The sequence below is a fragment of the Coturnix japonica genome, chromosome 5 (assembly GCF_001577835.2).
Source record: "Coturnix japonica isolate 7356 chromosome 5, Coturnix japonica 2.1, whole genome shotgun sequence".
NCBI lineage: Eukaryota > Metazoa > Chordata > Aves > Galliformes > Phasianidae > Coturnix > Coturnix japonica.
In genome coordinates this window covers 47,142,687-47,167,983 of record NC_029520.1, presented here as the reverse complement: position 1 = coordinate 47,167,983, position 25,297 = coordinate 47,142,687, and the positions used below count along the sequence as shown (strand labels likewise).

General features: G+C 42.4%; 1 protein-coding gene across 1 annotated transcript in view; it reads left to right on the top strand.

The window, feature by feature from the left end:
* Positions 1-334: 334 nt before the first annotated feature.
* The window catches only part of AHNAK2 (AHNAK nucleoprotein 2), a 50,587-nt gene continuing 25,624 nt past the window's right edge, over positions 335-25,297 (top strand). Inside the window, 1 exon segment of the mRNA XM_032444920.1 lies at positions 335-413. Coding sequence (XP_032300811.1) covers positions 335-413 — 79 coding nt within the window.

Genomic DNA, 25,297 nt, shown 5'->3' with positions numbered 1-25,297 from the left:
CCCACAGCCTACACTTTAAGATCTCCCTACATCTGACCAGCTCAGGTAGCACTTAAAAATGAGGGAAGCTCGAGAAGCTGAGCAATGGAGCTAATGAAACAAGTCAGGGAGACACAAAGAATGTTTCAAAGAGAAGAAAATCAACAAATGAAGCGCTGGCTGATGTTGAAAGGCAAGGCAGGCTGGTGGGAGCTCAGCACACGAAGGAGCTCACTCAGGAGGGCTGACACAAACATGGGCAAAGGGCGTTGGCTTTGGGCAGCGCTCACATGGAGCAGCACACATGATGCAAGGCGGGGTTCAGAACTGCAAATGCCCCACCCCGGGTCTGTGAATGACCCAAGGCACCTCATTCATTATACAGGGACAGCTGCTGGACTGGGGACCGAGACAGAGCTGCCCACTGCTTCCAGGTAGGCCCTGATGTTCCCCTGCCAGGCCACCAGCCAGGTATCACAGGGGCTCTGGATCTGTCACACGTGCAGCTTCTTGCTTCTCTGGGCACGCTGCACATCCAGCGCTTCCACCTGTGTGCTACACCTCTCTCTTTTCTCCAGCTGCTGGGGCTTGAGGACTTAGCTGGGTGTGCTAAGGTGATAAGCTGGTTTAATTTTCCTCCTCCTGGCACTGCTCTCATGACGAGCATGAAAAAAGAGGATCCCCCTCATCCTGCTGGGGCAACCTACGTGCTGCTGTAGCATGTATGTTTGCTTTCTCTGCAAAATAGAGAGTGGCGAGGAGCTTCTTGAAACAGCTATGAATCATTGGACTTAACTGGCACCCACCCAGGGCCCCAGATGGGAGAAGGGGAGCTTTTCTAAGCCCTTCCCACATTCTTGTGCAAATAGGAGGGATGAATGATCACCATCCCTGATGCCAGACAGCTTTCTGGGCCAAATTCACACATGAGTCTAAGGAAGCCAAGGGGAACTGAAACTGGTGTAGCTCTCCCTTCCTTCCGCTCCTCGCGATGACTGTATTTCATATGTTCAGATCCTTCTGGGACTGCTTAGACTGACTTTGTGTAATTATTTTCATCCTTGGATTAAACAGGCCAAATATGTAATCTGGATCTCAGCTTGCTGAGATCTTAATTTACACCATATTTTCTCCCTTTGGCATATACGTTACACAGCAGCAGATTGAATTTAAGTAGTTCTTTTCCAGAATGAAAGCCTTTCTTTGCTTGATGATGTCAATTCTTTAGTAATTATTGCTGCTGTATCTTATATGGGTACTTTGAAGGACCACAGAGAAGTCCTAAACTTTTTAATCTGCTCATACTGGCTCTCAGTAAACACACACAGTCTGACACCCTCCAGTCTTAGAGCACACACAGCTCACTCAGCCTGCAGGTTATGGGAAAGTTGTGACTTGGTGCATAAGCCTGTAACTAAAGCCTTATCTCCGCCAGCTGTGCTCCATCCTTCTTTGCTTGCAATCACTGATGAGATGTGCAGAGGTGTACACATTCATGAGCGCACCTAAATCTGATGGATATCCCTCTTCTCAAATTAAAACACTGATTCAAGTCAAAGATAAAAGAATATGAAGGCTGTGGGATCCTGAGCGGAGGATTTGAAATCAGCTTTCATCTGCTGTGTCAGATGTGTGGTATAGGAGAAGGGACAGACTTTCAGTGAATCGTGCTTTGGAAAGTCCTGCAGTATCTCCTGTATTTACACATTATGAAATGTATAACATAGTCCACCTGCCGGAGGGTCAGGGTCAACAGGTGCAGTCAAAATTAACAATATTTTTGATGCGTAGCACCTTTCTTTGTATTGGCAAAGTGCCACCTAAAGGTTTAAAGCTCCCATAATAGAACATTATTTGCCGAGCAGCTTTTATGAGCAGCCAGAGATTTCCATGCTTTCTAGGGAAGTAACAATAGTTCTGGTATCTCCAGCTGTGGCTCCTCTGCACTACGGTCTGTCTTAATTGTTCTGTGATCACTTAGAGTCTAAAATTAGAATTCTGTACTTTGGTTATTGCGAGATCTTACAGTCCAGTGTCTACACTTACTACTAATATATGTTCACAACCTTCTTCCAGGCTCTTCTCTCTAAATTTGTGTGCTAAACAATTGATGAAAATACAGTTGTGATGAGCAGAAACAGCATGAGGGGAAAACGTTATCCACACACCTGAGAGGATAGTTTCCCACTAGTCCCAGCTCTCCTAAACTTCTTTCCTCCTTGCACCACACAGTACATTCCATCTTCTCTGCACTGCTGGTGTCTCCAGCTCAGGAATGGGCTCAGGAAGCTTCCATTATGTTCCTTTTTCAGCCCAAGTGAAGATAAGCTCTTCTTGGCTAAGGCTTGCCTAGGTCCAGCCTATAAGCCCATTTCCTCTAGACATACTGCAGGAATGCCTACCATGGCTTTTGTCCATTCTCCTCTCTGGCCCTGCAACCTGCAGGTCCCAAGCAGGGGCTGACTTGTTAGCAGCACCTCCTGCCCCAGGAGATGGGAGCTCAGTACAAGGACACGTTCTGACCAGAAGCTGGTAATTTTTAATTAGGGAGAAGATAAAAAATAATAATAATAAGCCCTCTGAATTAATATAGGTAGGTAAATAAATGTTGCAGCAGCAGCTGGGGAGGAAGAAGTGCTTCAGGCTGCTGTGTGTTTCATGTCGGTTTCATCAGGAGTGCCTACTCCAACACCACTCTCCTGTTCTGTTTAATTTCCATAAAATATTTGTTTCTTAACATTTAAGGTTGCTTGGCTATTAAGGCTGCAGGTAACTTCTGGCAGGATGATTTTCTCTTTTTTGCAGATCACTGGGTAATGACAGTGGGCCTCGTGCTGCCGATTTCCAAACTTGTTCTGGTTTGTAGGCACCCCAAGGGCTGTACTGCAGTGCAGCTCTGTTGTAACTTGTTCTTCTATTAAAAATGAAAAACTCCCTCAGATTAAAAAAGTGTAAATGAAGAAAACGAACAATTAACGTTGTACCTAAACCTAATCCCTCTTCAAAGCTGTCTTTAAGGTCTCCCTTGCAGTTACCCAACATCTCTACCAGCCATGCTCATGTTTCTCCATCACACTGCCCTTGGCCCCGCTCTCTCCAAGTTAACTGGAAAGTCAGTAGGTGCTATGGGGTGAAAATAAAATCTCAAAGCAGTTTCTGGCACCTCCTGCCTTCAGATCAGTGCAGGGAGTTAGATTTGCAGTTTTCTCTGAGATTTAGGCATACTGAGACCATAAATAAAGCACTGTTGAAACTTGTTTGCAGTATCCACAGCTATATGCTGATTTTGCACTAGGCTCACACTCCTGTTTAGCAGTGATTTGGCTGCCCTGTCTCATCTCTTCCTGGACGGCATGACTCATGTTAGAAATTGCTTCATAAGTTTCTAATAACTTGATTACAGAGCGTATACATACGGTATCTTTTTGAAGGTCTCAGAGCTTGTGAGATACAGATGGATTTTCACAGAGACCACACATGGTATATAATAAAACAGAGTGGGCATTTGAATGTCTCACTCCTATGTTCTTTTGCAGTTTTGAAGTTTCAGGTAGTTTTCTGAGGACTCTCCATTACCTCTGAGGGCTTCTGGTTTTCTGTGGCACCTGATCAGTTTGGAAATGGAGGTGGGAAAGTGTTCTTCACTTCTTTCTAAAAGATCTTTACAGTAGGAACGAAGCTTAAACTCCAGGAAAGTCAGTGTATTATCCAGATTAAAAATAACCATTTCATTTTGGGTGACAGTTTTGCATCCAGATGTAAACTGTGTTTCATTTGCTTTTCCCTGCTGCTCAGCAGGGGGATGAGAGGAACTTCCCTCAGCAAGGAGGGAGGATGCTCAGGAATGAGTCTGCAGTCTCAGCACAGCCTGAGATGAAAGGAGGAGGGGACATAAGACAGGCAGAGTGAATCTGGGTCATCACTGTTGTTCTGTTGCTATTTGTACCTGCTGGACAAAACCTTCTCCACCCTCTCTTCTGGGAGTACTAAGTCCCACGAAGGCTCCTTGTGCTGTTTTCAGGGCTGAGAGGAGGGAGACAAATGTTACCATGAATGAGCTGAATTATTAGCCCCCAGTGCTGTACTTAACAGCACCACCGACCTACACCCAGTGAGGCCCATTTTCCACACTGCATGAATCACTTGCTCGTTTTTTTGTGCTTACTAGCTTCACATTTTAATTTTCCATTCCTCTGGCTTTCCTCATGTGGATGAATAATGGACCATTTATAATACATCAACAATATCAGAGCACACGCTTATAGCCTCAGTCAGTGTAATCCCTTCAGACACCTCGCAGAGCACCAATGTGCTTTCTCTGTCAGGACAGATAAACGCCCATCGTGCAGAGCCACCTCCTGCTCCCACTCAGCCAGTAGAAGAGGATGCCAGCCTGGCAGCCTGTCCCCTTTGCCACCCTAAATATCTCTCAGGAGCTGAGTCAGGAAGCAGAACCCATCATAATGGGTGATTCTTTGAACCAAGGGACAACCATCAGCTGTGCTAACAATTACAGATGGAAATAGGCTTCAGGCAGCAGTTTATCATCAGGCAAGCTGTGCCCTTCTATTGCCGCAAATAAATGCCTGGGTAAACTTTCATTGAATGTGAATTAAGGCAATTCCATTGAACTCTATTGCTTGGCATTAGGGGCTGAGCCTGCTCCTCCTACGCTCACTGCAGTGGCTGTGGGGCTCTGTGCATAGGCAGCCCTGAGAACTGAGCCCTGCTGCTTGCCCTGTGCTGGATGCAGGCTCATTCACCCTTATCTTGTGTGGATGCTACTTGAAGGATGGCACAATCCTCTCTGTGCATCCAAAGATCCTCATTAAGGACTAAGAGATGAAGCTTAAGCATAGAACTGGTACTAATCAGAGTTTTGCCTTTCTGTTTTCTTATCATACACTCTTCTCTGAATTTGTTCAATATTTGGAAAAGGCATATTTTCCTGAAACCAGGATTTTGAGTTTAGAAATCTATAGGGTGAGCCTATAGATTAAACAAAACCCTCCACATTCAGGATACCACCAGCAGGAGGTGATGAAATGTGCTTATTAACATGAAATGGGAACAAAGCCACTGTCACATGCGCTGGCTCCTGATCACCCCATGCACAAACCCAGGCCAGTGCTGCAGCTGCCTGTGGGACTTAGAGCCAGTGAGCAGAGAGCATTGCATGAGCAGATACACCAGAAAACAAGCACTCGTGAGCTAGCAGCTGACAGAAGAGCCCAGCTCACCGCTGGTGGCTCCCAGTTTGCTGTGCTCCCACAGAAAGGCTCCGCTTCCAGCCCCCAGGCCATCTGGGGCTCTGCCATCTTCCTTTTCATCCCCTGTTCACTGAGTTTGCATCAGAAACTGAGGGCACTTCTGTTGAATAAACTCCACCATATATGTAATCTCTCCTCTTAAAACAGTGAGAATTATTTGCTGTCATTTTGGTGATTCCTATCTATGGACAAATGGAGCTGGAACCAGCATGGCCCCATGTTTTGTGCAAGATTGAACAGTAACTTTGCTTACCGTCATCACTATTACTAAATTAGGGTGAAATAATTATGGCGTGCAAAGGTTCATTTAGTCATTTGGGTCACCTGCAGCTGAACTCGTAGGCAATAGTGCAGTGAGGGCAAAAGACTTTTGCAGCATGTTCGGAACATCAGGGCTGCTTTGTGTAGCGTGCAGCTCCAGGAGGAGGGTTCCTTTCAGATGGGACCTTTTCAATAGCTTCACAACAGCAAACATAGAGGGAAGAAGCCCAGATCTACAAAGCACCGAGATGCAAAGATGTCAGTGTCCTTCTGGGGCACTTGCAAGATGCTTCAGCTGAAAAAGCTGAGGTGCCAATGTCAGATAAATCTACAAGTTACCTGATCTTGTATTTCTCCAGCAGTTCTGGCTTTTTCCCCTACAAGGGAATTCTGTCACTGTGGTACATGGTTTATTTAAAACAAAGTCCTCCAACACTTGAATCTGTCCCATCACCTGACTTAACAGATACTTGACACTGACCAAGCAGCTCAGTTCATCAAGAAATGAATCCCACCATGCTGCTGATCTCCAACAGCCAGCAGTGTCTCCAGTGTCACCCACTGAGTCCCTTCCCTGTGTTAGTCAACAACACTCACCAAGCCAGGGCACAGCAGCAGCAATGACCCTGGTTTTCCACAGAACACCCTCGTTGAGTCCCAGCAAGGGAGAAAAACAGCCTGGAGGTGGACAGTTTGTGTGATAAAGAAGGAAGCTGGGGCTGGGTTGTTCGCAGTTAAGATTTTCCTGCTCACCTGGGCTTCCAAGGGCCAGCTGATGTCCACAGATTTGCTCAGAAGAGTCACCTTTGTCATAAGCCCTGACCATACAAGCCCCTACTCTATGGAGTGCCTGATAAAAAGGAAAGGAGCCAAGAGCACCATAGTGAAACAAACAATTTATGTTGTGGTTTTTGGTTTTTTTTATGACAATAACTGAAAACTTCCAGTGGGGGTCTGAACTATTGCATGAAATGTTTATACTATACTTTTATCAGTGTCTGTTCTTTATATAAGATCTGAAAACATCAGGGATACATCCTCGTAACTTCAAATTTGATAGAAAAAATGTGTCTTGCTAAAATACAACAAATGTCCCACAGAAATTTTTATGGTACTTTTCTGCTCAGAAATACCCAACTCAGTGTACTGTCACTCAAAAATACAGAACTTGTTAACGCTGTATTTACAGTTTGGCAGGTTTTAGGACATTTTTCCTTTATGGATGTCCAAACTGAACTAAAATAACCAATTTGAGCTGGTAATAAAAGAAAAGGGCTTAAGGCAGCCTAATGACATCAGAAAAAAAACCCCAAAAACCACAAAAACAAATAATTTCTTTTAAATCATTCCTTTCTCAGATATTTGAGCATTGCCACCTGGAGCAATCGGGTTATTGGTGGGCAATAACACCCTTCTCTCTAGCTTGAAAACACACTTCTGTTCTTCTCTTGTCAGCTGTTTGACACTGATTTTCACTTTTCAAGGCCATTCTTGGTTCTGCCTTCTGTCCAATACTGCATGTTCTAAAATATTAAAATAATAAAGGTCCAGGGTCAGCCAGCTCTGAACTGTGGTTGAGAAACGCGGCAGAGAAAATGAAAAGAGCTGGTTGGAGAGAACACAGAATAAATATTAACTTTTAATTAAAGCCCTTTGCAACACGCAGTCTGGAGGCAGGTCTCCAATGGGAGAGGAGGAGGACATTGGCTTTTAGGTGGCCCATAAGCCAGACTCTCCTCAACTCCGTATGCACTAATCCACAGTGGATGGGGGCAGGAAGGCAGCAAGTCCACAAGAACTATGGTTTTCTTCAATTCCTTCACAGGCACTGCTAATTACAGCAGTTTTCCCCCAGGTCTATGGCTGCATTGGCTCTGGGTCTGGCTGGCTCCTTTCTTCTGGTTCATTTTGTCTGTAGGTCAATGCCAGCACTGTCAGGGCTGGTGAAACTGCATTTGGAGGACAAAGGGAGATGGAGCACACGCCCCAGGACAAAGTAAAAGCAGCTTTCCAGAGTGAATTGGTTTCCTTTTTCTACTCCTTTTTCATCTTCTCCTATTCATGAAATGATTGCTCTTGGAATTGTCTAATGTTGTTTCATTTCTAAATAATGCTTTCTCTGTTGCTGGTAAAGTTTTTTATTTACACTTGCAGGTCAGCATTTTTAGCTTCCTTAATTTTTTTCCTCCCCTCATCAGCAAGAATATTAACCACTAAATTGATAAGTGTATATTTAGGAATCCCAGAAGAAAACATTTGACTTTCTGAAAACGCACAGTTCTTCCCTGGGTTTGTTTTCCTTTAGCTGTGGTTTCTCTGCTCCTGATAGTGTGGAGTTGATGTGTGTTTTTCTTTACGGAGGAGAAACCTGTCATTACATGAAATACTAGCATTTCCAGCCTGCTGTCAGTGCAACACACAGTGTTAAAGCCCACCGAGAGCAGGTAGACTATAGAGCTTCTTTTGGGTAAATTCTTAGATGAAAAGATCATAAAGAGCACAAGACTAACCTGTTCCAAAGGCAGATTCCAGTTAAGTTACAAGATACGTGAATTTGTTTTGGAGTAGGGGGGGTGGGAATTTGTTTGTATTACCTTGCTTCAGAATGAGGTCTTTGAGTTCAACACCAAGGCTTCTTAAAGGGAGCTGTGATAAAATCTCATTTCCATACCTGGCTCTCTCTCTGTTTGTATACCTACCTGCAGCTGGATGAGATTTAAGCAAAAAAGTTTTGGAGAAAATCAATCAAATTGATGGCTGATGTATTGCGAAAGAGAAGAAATTCAGAGGAAATCTGCATGGCTGGTTAACATATCTTTTAACATCAAACTCAAGATTATAAAATATATAAATTCTCTTGTCTTAATAATATGTAGAGTCATGAGTGACAAAGATGTCTGCAAGTCAGTAACTACAGTGATATTTATCGTCTTCTGGGCTTGGTCTGATTGTTGGTGGCCAAATCCCTCCACAAACATCTATTCATTCTTCTCATGGCTTGTCTGGCATCTACTTTTTCTGCACCTCTGAGCCATTTCCTCTTCTTACTTCTGTGGTTCCTCCTCTTCTCAGTCTATTTCTCTTTGAGCCTGAGGTTCCACCATTTTTTAAATCATTTCTGCGTTGAGTTCACAAGCCCACTTCACGTAACTGGTCTCTGCTACCCTTGAGGAAGTAATGACCTCCCATTTTTCTCCTGAATTTCTTAACGGAGAAAATTGGTAAAAAAAGGAAAAAGAATGGAAATGATCATCCTTACATCCTCCATGAAAAGTGCATGAATTTGTGTTTCAGAACATGCTTCATTGTAGTCTCTGTGAACATCCCGTCTCCCTCTCTTTAGAACAAAGGACAAAGAAAAGAAATCTCATTGTTTTTCCTCTCCTTTCTCAATTACTAATAATGCATCACGCCCTTATGTGCAGGCTTATTATCAATCCATTCACAAGTCAGGGTGTGAATAACAATAATAAAAGCAAGCTTATATCATTCCATTGTGTATTCTCAGCCTTACCTTTGAAAAACAAATTTGTAATATGGGGAGCTGTAAAGCAGGGCTAGAGGTGAAATAGAGAAGTGCAAGATACAATTGTACTCCCTGGCAAGGCAACAGAGTGGAGAGGATCTTTCAGTATTGCCTCAGCATGACTTAGAGAGTTTCTCTTAATGTTTAGATATCTGTCACAAAGAGTATGTAAGAAGGGCTACCTAGAGTATGCCCAGTGAATTAGTTGGTTCTATTGTGCTAGGATCATTTGGAGAACTGAAAGTGATCAGCTTGATATAATGTTTTTAATAGCTCAGAAGGCAAGTAATTGGTTTGATAAAGATTGTGCTACCCTGTTGCTTTTTTACAGATAAATCAAGCAAGCATTTTGTATTCACGTCAGTCAGATAAAGATAAAACACTTCAATAGCTTTGGAACTCCACCAAATGGATCTTATATTGATTGGCAAGAGGGAAGATTTTAGGCTTTGAGTTATGTTTGGATAAATCTCTACTATATGAGTTGCATTCTGTAGAGTTATAGCAACACGGCACCGCTCAGATGTCAGTGCTTATGCATTCAGTTCTGAGCTGAAACTGGAAAAAAGCCAGGGACAATGAACGCAGATTTCCCAATACCTTTAAAAAAAAAAAAAAAAAAGAACATAAAAATTTCTTCCACGTTTATGGAAAAAACAGTTGGCTTCTGTCAACTTAGCCATTCGTTTGTCTCATGTGGGCTTTAAAAATGCTGGAAAGATTGAAGAAACATCCATCAATAGAGAATCATAGAATCCTTAGAGTTGGAAGGGATCCTTAAAGGTCATCTACCCAACTCCCCTGCGATGAACAGGGACATGCACAGCTATATCAGATTACCCAGGGCCTGATCCAGCATCAATTTGAAAGTCTCCAGGGTTGGGGCATCCACCTCCTCTCTGGACAACCTGTGCCTGTGCCTCACCACCCTCACTGTAAAAGACTTTTTCTTTATATCCAAACTAAACTTACCCTCTTTAAGCTTGAAACTATTTCCCCTTGTTCTATCACCGTAGACGGTGCTAAAGAATCTGTCCTCTTCCCTCCTGTAGCTTCCTTTTAGATACTGAAATGCTGCTATCAGGTATATATTATATTCAGCAATGTGTTTAAATAACGCACACATTGAGGACAGAACACACTACTTCTGAATTCTGATGGGTCTGCAGCCAGCTGAAGTGCTGCTGATTGCACCTCTGGTTCTAGAGGTGGGAGCCAGATTTCTGCATCCAAACAACCTGTCTCTGCCTGGAACCACCATGTCAGGCTGGGTTCCTTGTTTGCATGCCTATTTCTGTTGTTTTTCAGGATTATGTCAAAAGATGGCTCAGAAAGTCTGAACGTCAGTATGATTCCAAGGACTGTAATCACCCAGGGAGGTGGTGGAATCATCATCCTGGGAGGTGCTCATGAAACGTGTAGATGTGGCACTGAGGGACATGGTTAGCGGGCATGGTGGAGATGGGGTGGTGATTGGACTAAGTGATCTCAGAGGTCTTTTTCAACCTTAATGATACTATGATCCCATGAGTGAGCATAGAAAGGGGGATATCAGAATAGCAGGACAAAAAATGAGCTGAATTCTAGAGGTCTTGAAACTCAGGAGGCTCTGGTCACCTCCATCCCAGGAGCAGCTGCAGCAGGTCTTGCTTGATTCCTGATACAGTGCAGAACCTTGGGTCTCTGGCACTGGCACACTCACATCACCTCCTCTCCCTCCTTTGCTTCCAGGCTCCCTACACTGCCTGCAGCCCATGAGTTATTCTGTTTCATAAGTGTAGATGTCACACTTACGAGAAAATACTGCTTGCATATGAACTGGGTTGTGCCTCACATGACATTTAGATTAATTGTATAAGATGATGTATACTATATATAATTGTGTATCCTATATCATAACTAATTATATAATTATACACATTATATATTAATAACATGAAACACTACCTAGTTCATACGCAGAGAAATTGTATATTAAATAAAATTATGTATAATATTGATTCATTTTCCTATATATGCAATCTTATATAACTGATAATTCAATATAATAATCTGCATTAATTACACAAAATTCTTTCCAGAATCAGCTTTAATAGAAGCACTGAAGCTCCATCAAGACCTGGTTTTACAAAAAGTCTGTGTTAAGCATCCACTCATCATAGGAAGCTGAGCAGCACCCTCAGCTTTCACTGACCAATTTCAGCATGCCCACTATAGAAATGGGACGCATCCATTCTAAAGCTGTATCTGAAAATACAGCACCTACAGAGCTAGAGATCCTACAATCTATTCACAGGTGACAGCACAAAAACCCACAGCATATCTGCCGCAAGATGAAAGCAGCTTGTCAGCAAACACAAGTTCCTTTGGCTGGTATAGGATTTTATCTGTTCACATCCTGCTTCAGTGTGCTGGCAAAGCAGCCAGAGCTGCTTATGTGTTATTTGTGTTTCGCACCCATTCACCTCTCACCTGTGTGACAGCATGCAAACAAGCAGGCAAATACTTCTGCAAACCCAGGAAACCCCAGCTGAGGATTCTTGCTGTGATTTTTCAAAACTCCAGGGAGGTGTAATCAGAAGAGGGAAGAATTCCTCCGAGGGGGAGGGAGCAATCAGCTGTGTTATGAATTCCTTGCCCATGCTGGGGGTGGGGAAACAGCAACAGGTGAGAGGAGAGCTGGGAGTTCGAGTAAAGCAGTTTCTGCTTGTGCTGAGTGGTTTTTTGCATGTGTTGGTGCTACAGAGTGTGCTGGCACCCCAAGCTGTGAATCGTGGCATCACTGAATGTGGTGCAAGGTCTGTCAGCTCAGAGTTCAGGATTTTGGGGGAGGAATTAAACTGCTGGCAAAACAAAACAAACGTGAAGAGGACAGAGGAGCAGCCTTGAAACCCATTCGCACTGTGCTGTTTGTGACAGACTGTATCCTGCCTGTGTGCATGCTCGCATGAGAGTTTACTAATACATATAATGTTAATTACCCACTTATGTCCTGAAGCAAGGCTGGGAATGAATTTCAGGAAAAGAGATGTTTGTTTTGCACTGGCGCCCACATCCCATATACTTTCGGTCACGAGGAAATTGCCCCGTACCTCCACCCTACAAACGCTCATTCCTGCAGCTGTAGGCACCAAGCAGGGAGAGCCCACAGAGCTTACAGGAACCCCTGTTCCTCTGCCTCCTCCAGCATGGAAAACTCACTCGGGAGCAAGCCCTGAGTCTGTGCACAACTCCTGCCCCAGCTGAAGTTGTACAGCTGTTGCGTTAGTAGAGAAAGGGATTGGATTTCACAGGCTGTGTAATCTGCGACAGAGCTCTTTGGCTTGGGGAGAGCAACAAGCCTCACCCAGGCTTAGCCATCCCCTTTCTGCCCGTAGAGGAACGCCCCAGTCGACATAGAAGGAAAATTGTTTGCTGAATTTCTGCACAGCCCTCCTTCCAATTGCTGGAGAGAGAGGGGGGAGTGAGAAAGAGAGAGAGTTTAAGGCAGGCTCTGCACTGGTGTTCTGGGCTATTTCAACTTCAGGGCAACTTTAGAGAACTTCAGTTATTTTTGGTAAGTTTTTGGATGTTTTTTTTTTAATGAAAGTCTCTCTCTCTTTTTTATCTTTGATGCACAAGTTTGTAGCAGACAACGGGCTTTTAGTACTGCGAGGAGATGTGGGTGTGTGGTTCTTTGATGCAGAAAGTGAGCATTGTGACTATAAAACCATAGTGTTCCCAGCTGCTGTGGTTAAGTGAAACCTGTAGCCACTGTGTGTTAAGTGTTACTGCTGGGGGAAGGCACAGTGAGCGCTCCAGCTGAGGTGCATCCCACCTGGCACACAGTTTTTGCTTCTTTCTTGCATATGGGAAGATAAGCAGTCAGGGATGAACAAATATTTTCAGCCTGCTTGAAGTTTCTGAGCTGCTTTGGTACTGCAGGAGTTTCTAGTTTCAGTGCTCAGCCTCCCAAAGTTTTCCAAGGGATGTTGGTTCTCGGTGCCATACACGCCCCTCCATTCAGTAATCTCTATTCCAGATCATGCACGTTGTTTTTCTGACTTCTTCTCCCTGTGCACTTAACCCATCGTATGATCTCAAACACAGCAAAGCTCTTTTTGTAGTACACAGAGCCTTATTTCCAATTGTTCCAGCTGTTGCAAGGTGCAGACTGTAGTTCGCGTACCGTGAGGTTGCTTTCTGATGAATGTGAGGGTTTTTTGTGTGCTTTCCCTATACATATATATAAATAAATATATATATTCAGATGTTCATAGTATCTGTGCTTCTCCAAGAGGAATTTATTTGTCTGGGTATTATATCTCAAGAAATACCTCTTGCAATATATATAGATATCATGATAACATATTGACTTGGAACTAGAATTTCTGTATGCCAGCAGTGTTTGAGACTTAAAGCTTGAAGAAGTAAACAGCAGAGATAAGTGACACTGTCTATAGAAGTGGGATTCTGTATTTCTTCATTGCAAGGCTGATGAGGCCAGGTGACAAAGTGCTAGGAAATATGCTGGGTAACAATTTTCTATCCACCTGTCTAGGTCTTTTGCCTCACCCAGCACCTTAATATGTTTCCAAACACATGACTTCAGATGCTCTGAGTTTTATCAGGGGACACCTATAGAAAAACTGGAAAATGTTCTTAAAGCTTTGAGAGAAAATAAAAGAACTATTACTCAAGAGAAAGCACTAAGGGTTTGTCCTTCTACAACAGAAATACTGTTCTTAAAAGCAAACACAGAGAGTTGGAAGGTGACTTTAATTAAAGAGATACAGGACTTTGATTGCAATCACCTGTTGCATACATAAAGGAAAACCTCTAAGCTCTGCCTTGCTCTGCATCTTACTATAGTAAAGAAAAACTATAAGGAATTGTGCAGGTCCAAGCAAATTAAAGGAAAAGAAGCTTACAACAGCTAATTCACTCCCAAAATCAAGCGTAGCAGGTCAAAAGTCCAGTGTGAAAAGGTTGCAGATGTTTAAGCGGTGCAGGAAAATGCATCGTGTCTCAGAATTTATTAGGTTTTATTAGTTATGGTTAAAATGATAAGTGTGACTGGAGCTTTTAATTGCTGTAACTCTATAACAATGGAGTTAACAATAACTCTTCAACCATAAACTGAAGACTATAAATCTGCTTGAGGCCCTGTGCAGTGCTGACATGTTCTCTGATGGCTGGAGCTTTTCCGTGGAAGCATGTAGATTTGTTAGTGAAAATTGCATTTTACTATCTTTGGTGTGGCACTCTCATAAAGTAAACTCTACTATTAGATTACGAGGCTTGTGTAAATCTCCAGCTGAAGCCAGCCTGCCTCTAGTCAGAGCCTGTAAGTAATTCATTGGGGATGGCTGCCTTCCAACCTCTATGAAGAGGGTGTTAAAGTCTTCACAGGCAGACAGGGCAGCAGTAACTTCTAGCACTGATTTGCCAGGGATTCAGAGATGGTGTGTGCTTTATGCTTTTAATTGTCTTGGACGCTCAATCTGCATTCACAGCTATGAGGTCAACGTGCCTCTGTTAACTTTTGGCTGTACTTGAAGCTCATCACTGAAACAAAATCCAACTGTCTGTAATCCATAGTCAAGGGAATCACTGTGCTCTGAGTTAACCTCCTGCTGACTTTGGTGTGTTTGGTGCCCCATGCTCAATGCAGGGAGGCTGGACTGGAGCCACTCTTCTCCGGGGAATAACACCAGAAACATCACTGATGCTTTTCCTATTGGTGTCAGTGCCTGTGGAAGGGGTAGGATGTACCGTGCTGGGATCATGTGGAAGTGTTGTGTTTCCTGTGAAGCCATAGGAATGTATATTGCCTTGGTTTCAACCTCTGAAAGTGCATAGAGGTTTGGTTTTATCTTTCCTTGAGCTTTCTACTAGGGAATAGAAGCTGTTCTATGCATGTTTAAAACACTAAGGGGCATAAGTTTTTTTCCTAGGATTCCTCTAATTAGAAGCTCTAAACAGTCAGAATATCAGCCCATGTAATAAGCCAAGGTAACCACTGGAGGATGCATCTGCTCCCATGTCTCCGTGACTGCAGCTCCATAGGGAGTGAGTGCCAGGTTGCAGGAACAGCCCCTGTAAAATTCCACAAAGCAAGAATGCAAGTGCCTGAAGAAGAACAGGCACCTATCCTGTCCACTCCATCTGCCCAATAAAGATAGCAGTGTCTTCAGAGGGCAAAGTTATCTGTCTGTTTGGGGGTTTTTTGTTTGTTTGTTAGTTTATTTTTTAAAAGAGGAGATAAGATTTATATGATTTCCAAGCCTACTGATAAATGCTTGACTCTAAAGTCATAGTAACTTCACTGCTGGGCAAATGTCATTTCTCCTCTGTAGTTAAGTGAACAATCACCCCTTGATTTTGATAGTGGTTGACTGTATCTGATATTTGCAGAGTCAGGGGAGCAGCTGTTATCCCTGCTGCCATCAGATTTTAAATACCTTTCTACCTGTCCACTGACCTCTCGACTCTCCTCCCTTGACTAGTGGTATGTTTACATCTCAGCCTCCCAGCGTCTAAAAGGAAAGGTTCGAGCTGCATGCAATTCTTCTCATTTCTGCATAGCCCTAGATAAATACTCTAATGAACTACTACTGACAGTATATCTCCACCATGCAGTGAGTCCTTGAAGCTCCCACACTTCACCAGTGTAATTATCCCTGTTTTTCCCAAGTATCCTCACACTCCAGCACTAGAAAGTTAATGCCATTCCACCTCCTGCAGGTCACTTCTTCATTTGCTTGCTGTGTGGTTTGCCACAGCACCCAGACTTTTGACTCTCAGCCAGTCGTAACTCTCCTTTTCCCTCAAAATAAGTACATGCCAAAACTTTTCCTTTCCTCACATCATTCTCATTGTAATCCAAAGATCCATCTTTGACAGAATTATTTGGGGCAGTGAACGGAAAAATGGAAAATTCAGCTTGAAGAAGCAGCTCAAAGGAATTCCAAGATGTTCTTGCATAGCAAGAACTACTTTAACCAATGTTGCCATTATATTCCAAAGGGGAATAAAATATCTAAGAAGTGTTAGGCTTGATTTTGAGAATTAGAAAACTGCTTTTGGTGAACCCCAAAGATGTTAATGGGTCAGATGACCCTCAGGTCAGATGGGAATCCAAAAAGTTGTGGGCTTTTTGTTTGCTTGAAATGACTGTGTGTTTATCAGAAGGCTTCTGAGCTGGAGATCTGTGAAACTAACATGAGAAAGGTAATGGTTTCTTTGATTGGTGATATTCCTTGGTATGAGCTGAGCTTTCCCTGTTACCATCTCTAAAATCAGCCCAAAGCATAAAATTTACAAGAATGCAAAAATGTCTTTAAACATTCCCCACATATTTTCATGTATGCCAGAATGGATCTGATTTATGGTCTAGTGAAAGGTTGCATTGATTTTTATACAGACTGTGTCCTCACCCTCCTTAAGGTTGGCCTTCTTCACATAATGGTCTTGATTGTGAGAAGAAAAAAATGACTTGTGCAACAAATAGCTTGGACAACTCAGTGTCTAATTAAGGTAACTTGTTAGTCAGAGCCCATTTTGGAGACAAACTGGGCATTTCCTCATGAGAATGACTACATGTAGGGTTTGCACTCATGGTGATGGATGACTACATATGCAAATAATGTGCACAGTTATGAGGATAACTAATTTGTCATTCTTCCTATGAGCAGAGTGCCAGAGGTGTTGTGAAGGGCAGTGTGTTCATAGGCCTGGCTATTACTCACTACTTCTGGGTAAAGTGTAGGTCTAGAAAATTATCAACTTTGATGTAAAACAGACTTTAGAATAGTATTTCACACACTTGTATTTGTAAGAGGACATTTCAATTATTGTGTGATTTACAGAGCTGGATGGAAGCAGAACCCCGCAGATCTATCATGAAGGGAACACATTTAGTAATAGCACAGAAATCCAAGTCAATATTTGGATTCAATGTCCTCAGTGGATTTAACAACCATTTCAGTCAGTCTAACAGGAATCTGTGAATGAAATGCGTCGAGTAGAGATAGGAGGAAAAAATTATTTCTTTTTAAAGTTATACCTCCTTAGAGACCAAAGGGAAGTGTTTGGATAACTGTACTGGATTATGCCAGGAAAACTCATTTCAAGGCATAAAAAACCATGAAAATTAGCATTTTCTCCTTCCCACAAATCCTTTTCTTTTAAATACCTGATAAGAGATGGAGAAGGAAGGAAAACCATCATCATCTAATCCCAAACAGGAGCTGGCTGTCACCCCAGCACAAACAGACCTGCTAACTACTCGCTAGCTCTGTTCTTGTGAAGAGACAGAGATGAACTGTGATATGGTTTTGGCTCTTGGATGCACTTGAAAAATACAGGTGTGCTATGGCCTGTACCCTCAGTTGGAGGGAGCTGGGACTGGCCAAGCTGGTACTGAACAATTGCAGCAAGGAGCAATGTCCTTAACCTGGCTGCACATGCATTGGAGAGAAGGAGTGATGCTTTTCAGCTCTGCGGAAGATATGCAGATATAACACCTCTGGGAAGAAGGCAGAGTCAAATCTGTCAGAATTACTGTTGATTTACAAAAAAGCCACAACCCAGTCATGTTTCTCAAGGTTTATTCTTGTCATTTATTGCTGCTGCAGCCTGATGGCAGGTTAATGTTCCCACCACGATGAGTGAAAAATAGCCACCTACTGGATGTGCCTCAGAGGACTTACAGGCTTTGTGTCCGGCCAGTCGAGCTAAACAGGGGTGGCAGGAATGAGGAAATAGTTTTACAGGGAAAGGAAAAGAGGCTTTTTTTGGGCTGTGTTTTGGTTTGCCTCATTGTCTGGAAGATCCGAGAAATTTGCAGTCATAATAAATCCCTGCTGGTTGGAGTAAAGCTGGGGATACAGTAATCCAGCAAGTGGGTGCATGCAAAGTGCTCGCGGTGCAGGCGTGAATGCTGTGAACTTGGTACAGCATAGCGGAATGCAAAATCTTGCTCTGAAAATGTGATTTGTTTTCTAATAAGGGGGGGAAAAAGGGAGTCCTGTAAAAAGAAGCTTAATATTTTAGGTAGACTGCAGCTGCTAAAGCTTTTCTTCCCACTGTCATGTTGCTCCCCATGAGTGTTTGGAGTTGGGACAGGCACAACGTGTAACACTGCATTTCCTCATGACGTCTGTCCAGCTTCTCTGAAGTCCCTTCCGGTAGCCACAGCAGCTCAGTGGCAGCAGAGTTATGGCAACACAACACAACACTTATTGCTCCCTGACAGACTTTTGTAAATACAGGCAGGAAAAACTGAGTGGCTTTTGCCACGAGGATGATAAATAGCAAGAGTGCTTTTAACTACGCAGAGACCTGAACTCACCTGGGGCTGAAAGAGGTAATGATATTCTGCTGGATGGGCACGACTTACTCTCACAAAATTAGATTACATTGGTTTTAGAAAGCACCAAGAACTGGCCCTCTGCACAGACTCCAGGTGCAGTTCAGTGACCATATATTAAAGAACTGGACACTCTGTTCAAAAAATAAACAGATGGAAAATTAATACTAATGAGCCACCAATCTTTAAGCAGAATTCAGAACATTCAGTCCAGCAATTGTCCTGTCAGATCCTCTACCTTTCAACACAATGCAAAGGTACACGGCCTCGATTTAAACCCTGTACTTATACAAATAATGACGCTGCTTCTTTTTAAAATAGTAGATAAGTCTATTTGCTGGCTGAGTCGCAACTATAGTGTTTTTGCAATTAGTGGTTCTTTTCAAAGCCATGAAATATGTATATGTGCAATGCATATCCATATAATATGTGCTTAGGCAAGTTTTGCACTGATAGGCAAGTTGGCAGAGAAATCAGTTTTCGTTGTCCACCAGGGCTGGATTCAATAGAAATGTTGGCTGACTTTCATCACAAGCCTTGGAAACCATCAGAGTATTCAAGACTTAGGCAGTCAGATGCCTGCTTTTATTTCTATTGACAAAGGAAGAGGAGGGATGAGTAAATGTAAAACATTTCCTTTCAACATTGAGCTCAGAGAAGGCAGCATAGTACAGTGAGGAGGTGGAATCCAGGACATCTGGGTTGTATTTATTGCTGGTTTTGCTGCCAGCTTGCTTTGTGACTTTGTGCAAGTCACTTTTTTGCTTTGCTACCTCACTTTCTGTGAGGCAGGGAGAGCTGGTTGCGTTCATGAGGTGCTCTGGGCAAGTGCAGGGACTTTTTAGGTGACCGTGACCAAATGCTGCGGTGTATCTACATGTGTTATACCAGATAATGCTGGCTGGGTGATCGGTACCCCAGAGCATGCCCTTGGAAATCCCAGAGTGAAAGGTGCTCACCATGTAGCACCGCACCAGTGTAAATACCCACCATAGGTACTAGTAACCAGTGTCTTCTGTTAGTACAGATAGGAAAGTCATTCACAGCATGAGTTGGGTTTGCAGCCTCTCATCTATACTTACAATCTCTAATCTCACTTACAATGGTGGTCCTAGGGAAGAGAAGCTGCTTTTTGGGGTATGCTGCAGGAAATAGAGTGGCTGTTTTGAAATGGTCTTCATATGGCACTTCTTGTAGCCAAAGCTCTTTTCAGGTTCCCAAGGTGGGGGGAAAACCTCACAGCACTTCTTACTTGTTCATAAACTATGTTTTCAACCAAATGTTGAGAACTAAAAAAAATAATGTGAAAAAAATGTGACTAACGATTTTGTTTGTTGCTGTAGCAAAGAAAGGAAGTCCTGTATGGCCTTCTGCATATCATCAGCAATTGCTTTGCAACCCTGTATACAATCTGTATACAATCACAGAACTCTCTGTTGGGCTTTGGGAGAGACAGTGGGAAAACTTGCCATGAATTGTGATAACCCTGTCTTTATTCAGGGTTGAATCTGTGAGTAAAGATGCAGCAAGTGAGCTGGGGTGCGAGACACCTGGGCTCATCCTTATGTCTGGGAGTAGTGCACTTACATTGCTTCTCATCTTTTCTCTGTTCTGCCCACCATCCTCTCCCTTTGGCTCTCCCCATTAGTTGGATGAAAAAGCTCATCGGAATAGCATTGTTCTTTCACTGTGTGTTTGTACAGTATAATGAGGTGTCACTCTTGGGACAGGCTCTTGGAAGCTCCTGAGGTATAAATCGTACTAGGAATTAATTAAGTGAATACCACTGTCTTAGATGTCAAGACAAAGCGTAAAAATGATCTTCAGTAGAGTGATCTGAATGTTTTATAGTGTGATCCAAAGCTTCTCCAGACTTCATAGACTTAAATCCATCCCTTAACACCCAGCCAGGACTTCCTGCAGTGTACTCCAGTGCTACGCAGATAAGTCTGCAATGTGAAATAAAAGTTGTACTTGAATTGCTGAGGGTTAAAGGCGGTTATTCCCACAGTTCCCATTTCCTAATGTTTTCCATTCTTGATGTTCTTCACTTTTAATGTTCATAGTAACTTGTGCCAAAAAAGGTGTTTCCTATCATGTTCTGCTCACATTGTGTTGTGAGGATTTTCTTTTTTTTTTTTTTACTCCATATTTTCAATCCCCAGAGAGCTAAGGTTAGTCATAAACATGCTTTTGGCTATCAGATTCATGTGTGGTTTGCTATAGCAACAAACAAAAGCATTAGTCAGAAACTGGCATGAAGCTATAAACACATTTTTTTTTGTGATATTACCCAGAGTTAGCTTAATTTATGTGGTACACTGTTGCCACACAACTGCATCCCAGCTAGACTACTATTGTAGAATATGAGCTTTATAAAAAATACAAAGATATATTACAGTGAAATAATCAAAGCTGTGAATTGATGTTGTCATTTGAAGATCGTAAGCTGAATTCTGCTGTTACAAGTCAAACTGAACTCCTTCATCATGTATACTTAGGTCAGAGGACAATACCTCAGCCTGGATCTATTGAATAAGAGGAAAATCAACATCAAGCAAACAAAAAGGCATTTTGCCTTTGCTGTTTCAACTCCATAATTTTACTGCAGCAATATGATTGGAGGTAAGCATTATCAGATTGCAGTAGATGGATTCAATTCATTGCCAACACAGTTGGAAAGCATTATCTGCAGTATGGCAGGGACAGGGAGGCTTGGTTAAAGATAGTCTCTCTCCGGATCCATTGATGCAGCATCGGGAAGGTGCGGTTTGTGCAGAGCCACTGTCTATCTGGCTCTGGGGATGAGAGGAGTGGCTAGTGCAGCAAATAGTGGCATCTCTGAGGAGCTGGATGGGTTTGTGCAGCATTTGCTGAAATCCCACAGCTACCGGTCTCTGAGCCAGCTCGTTTAAAGGTTGCCTCAGAGGGTCTGTGGAAGTGGTGATTATATCTTAGGCTGGGCAGGCACATTCCTGTTAAGGCCTTATTCCAACTGTTTGTCTCCACTGCACCTTTTCAGGAACGTGAGCCCTCCTCGTTTTTGACAGCTGTATTTAATGCAAAACACATGCATGAGAAATGTGTTTTCCAGTCTCCCTGGGCTGGCATTGTTCAGAAAGGAGAGCTTAGACTTCCCTAGAAACTGTTCAGATACGTTTTCAGACCCCTCTCTTCAGGCATTTAACTATAGAACAGTTTGTGACCTTCCCTGTCGCAGATGTGTGCAGAATAAGATATGAATAATATCCATGTGTGTCCAAGAAACAACTCTCCCAGAGCCTTTGCATCCCTACATGATGCTAATACCAGTCAAGACATTCTTAAATGGACTGGTGGTTCCAGCTACAGCAGATAAGCCTGCAGTAATGTATACTTTGCACGGCACTCTTAAAGTGGGCCTTTGACATCCAGGGATCAGGAACAAGACCTAGCACCAAGTGTTGGCAAGCTGTGTTTCGAAAACCAAAGAACTCTTTTTCCCTAGCTGAATCAGTCGGTGGAAGAACATGTCCCAGCTGACCTTACATTTTCACTCTGGCCCTGTTCATTGTGCTTGGCTTAGCATTAATGGCCCTGAGTTCTGAGCACTAGTGTCTTTTCAAAACCTTTTAAGATAACCTTACTGTATCAGATTTGCTGAGCACAGAAGTGTAAAAGGACTTATTTTTCAAATAGCAGCTCCTGAAATAGGACTGACTGTGGGCAATGCTTGGGTTGCATTTGTTGATTTCCTATCCATGCCCAATTGCATCAAACCATGCAGCGAAAGATGCCAATTTCTTTCAAAACAGGAGCACACTATTTGCTTGTCCTCTTCAAAGATCAGCCTGGACATTTTTCTGTTTCCATTTTTCCCTTTGTCAAAAGGGACAGACTTTTCCCATAGGAATGTCCATAGGGTACCGAGGCACTGGCACAGGTTGCCTAGAGGGGTGGTGAATGTCCCATCCCTGGAGTGTCTAAAGGTGAGGCTGAACAGGACTCTAAGCACCTGTCAGTGTCCCTATTCAGCGCAGGGAAGTTAAGCTGGATGGTCTTTAAGGATCCCTTCCAACTCAAGTGATTCTCTGAAGTAGTGTTCAAAGTACTTGTAGTAAAGAAAAAACAAATTCTGCTCTCAGTGTAGTTGCAGAATTCTGTCAAACCCAACTCCAAATAGCACTATATAAAGCAATTAGTTCAGTCACTGCTAAAGTTTTTTGTCCTCGCTCATAGAGAACTTTGGGAATACAGAATTCAGAAATACTGCAGTATGATAATGATGAAGCTTTTGTTTTTTGACATTAAATTGAAAATTATTCCACCCTATGATTTCTACTTGCAGTAGATCTCAAAGATTGTAACTGAATCCCCAGTTTTTCTTTACACCAACTCTACATTGTTGCAAGGCTGTTGATTTCAATTACATTCAAAATGTAACTTAAACTCTTGTTTGTCAGTCCCAATCTAGAACAGCTGTTCATAAAGAAAAATATTACTATGTGCCTTCAAAAGGAGCACATCCTGTTTTAAATGAATTGAAAAATATTTACCTTATGTGTGAACAGACCATTATGATAAAGAAAGTTACTCATTTCCATAAAATAGCATTATTTTCTCATGACAAGAGGGGCTCTGAATGTTTGCAACTATTACGAATCAGCCCTGGGGTTGATAATCAAACCCAAAAAATAGCTTTCTTGGTGCTTCAAACAACTCCACCCATCCCAATTGTTCCCCTTGTTACTACATGGATGAACCGCAGCACAGTTAATTTCTCATTACTGCAGTCTTTAATCAAAAAGAAATCCAGGATTGTAGCGAGTCTTTAAAAACTGCTTTTTTTTTTTTTTTCCCCTGTTGTTTATTGTAGCCTCTGTGAAACTTCTACTGTGAATCTACTTCCTTAACTAAATTATGCTTTCATCTAATCTGTTAGGCAAGCATGCTGCTTTGTTATTTTTGGGTGCCTCGGTGGCTGTCTAAATGGTGCGGAGGGGGAAAATGAGATTATTCAAATAATTCTGCTTTTATAAATTAATACATAAATCCAGTGCTTTTCAGCTTCAACTAATTCTAATTTCAAAGAGTACTTATTAAGTTCACAAATTGAATTTGTAAGTGAGGACCATTATCAAACTGAAGTCTAGAATATGCTGAGGCAAGAGGGGTTTCTGGTATACCTCTGCTAGGGAAAGCCTTCCGAAAAAGAGGTGAGTAGCAAGGAACCAAAACAAAGAAGCAGTGATTTTACATAGAATTTGGTAGGTCGCCTGTTGAATTTTTTTTGAAAACTGACTGTTTAGGGGCTGAGAACTCAGTCTGTAGCTCAGATTTGATCTACATTGATGTGAACACATCACACAGTTTATTAATTGACTCAGCGCATGAATTTACCTTAAAATGAACTTTTGTGCTTTTGTAAACTCTCTGTTTCCAGAAATTCTTAGTTTTTAGGGAGGCTTCCCTACAACTACATAAAAACAAGAGAAATTGAGTGCTGCCAAATACTGCCTGCATCGCTTTTTATTGACAGAAAATATTTTTATCTTAACAAAGTGAGGGAATGACTATCTTTATCTTTGATGTAAAATATTTTCCCACAAGTATTTTCTGTCACCTTTTCCCCATATCTCTGGCATTACATATACATTAAGGAACTTAAAAGCTTAGAAGATATTTTCTTCTGTCGTGATTTATGTCCAAACAAGTTGCCCAGGGAACTCTTTCTCAAACAGAACACCTACTTCCAAGGGCAGTTATTTATATAAAAGCCCCCATAAAAGGTTGTGGAAAAGCTACAGGGTTTTTCCTGCATTCCTGTTTTGAGAGGGGCTATACTCAGCATAGCAGAGAGACATGCACAGTATCATCACTCCATTAATACTGCTACATCTGGGTACTTCATTTTGTGCTGAATTTTATCAGTGGAGTCAAGATAAGTAAAAGTCTTCCTAGGCAGCAAAAATCTTTAGCTTAAACTATATGAATATACGGTATATACATATAAGCATAAAATCACAGAATCACCAAGGTTGGAAGAAACCTCTAAGATCTTCCAGTCATTCACCTACCACCAATATTTGCCCACTAAACCATGTCCCTCAGTACAACTTCTAATCAGTTCCTGAACACCTCCAAGGTTGATGACTCAACCACCTCCCTGGGCAGCCTGTCCCAGTGCCTGACCACTCTCTTGGAGAAGAAAGATTTCCTAATGTCCAACCTGATCTTTTTTTACGTGTTGATTCTGGTTATGACGTTTCTTAAGTGGTTTTGAGGAGCAATCCCTTTTGAAAAATCTGTTTCTAACTTGTAGTGGTAAATGGCATTTATGGAAAGCCTGTATCCATTGGTTTGGGCTTTTTACATCATGTTAGTAGACCTTCTCAGACATATTCTTAGGATATGAATGAGCATCCTATCAAAAGCAATGAGAATTAGCATCCTTCATTAATCAGTGAGAGAGCAGGGAGTAGTCAGCTTATCCTGTTACTTCTTGAGGGGCATGGTTTAGTGGTCTGGTGGGGATGGGTTGATGGTTGGAATAGATGATCTTGGTGGTCTTTTCCAATCTTAGTGATTCTATGATTCTCTAGATCACCACTGGGCTACTTTATGAGACACCCTTGGGCTATGGCCACTACTTCTCAAGCAATACTTTCTCTGAAGACTGAGAAATATAGTTTCCAGGGCTGTCAATCAAGACTACACAGGGAGAATTATGGCTTTTAATAACTATGTTTGTCTGATTATTTCTAAATCTGGACAGGGCTGTGTTTTGGCAATGGAGCAGGCAGTCGGCTGTGGGAAAAGCCTAGATTCTTGGGGTGATGAATCAGTGAGGAGAAGGAATGTGGGAAAGTGAATTAGTGTGAGCTTTATGGACCTTATCTGTAATAGGCACCCACCTGCCACTGCTTCTAG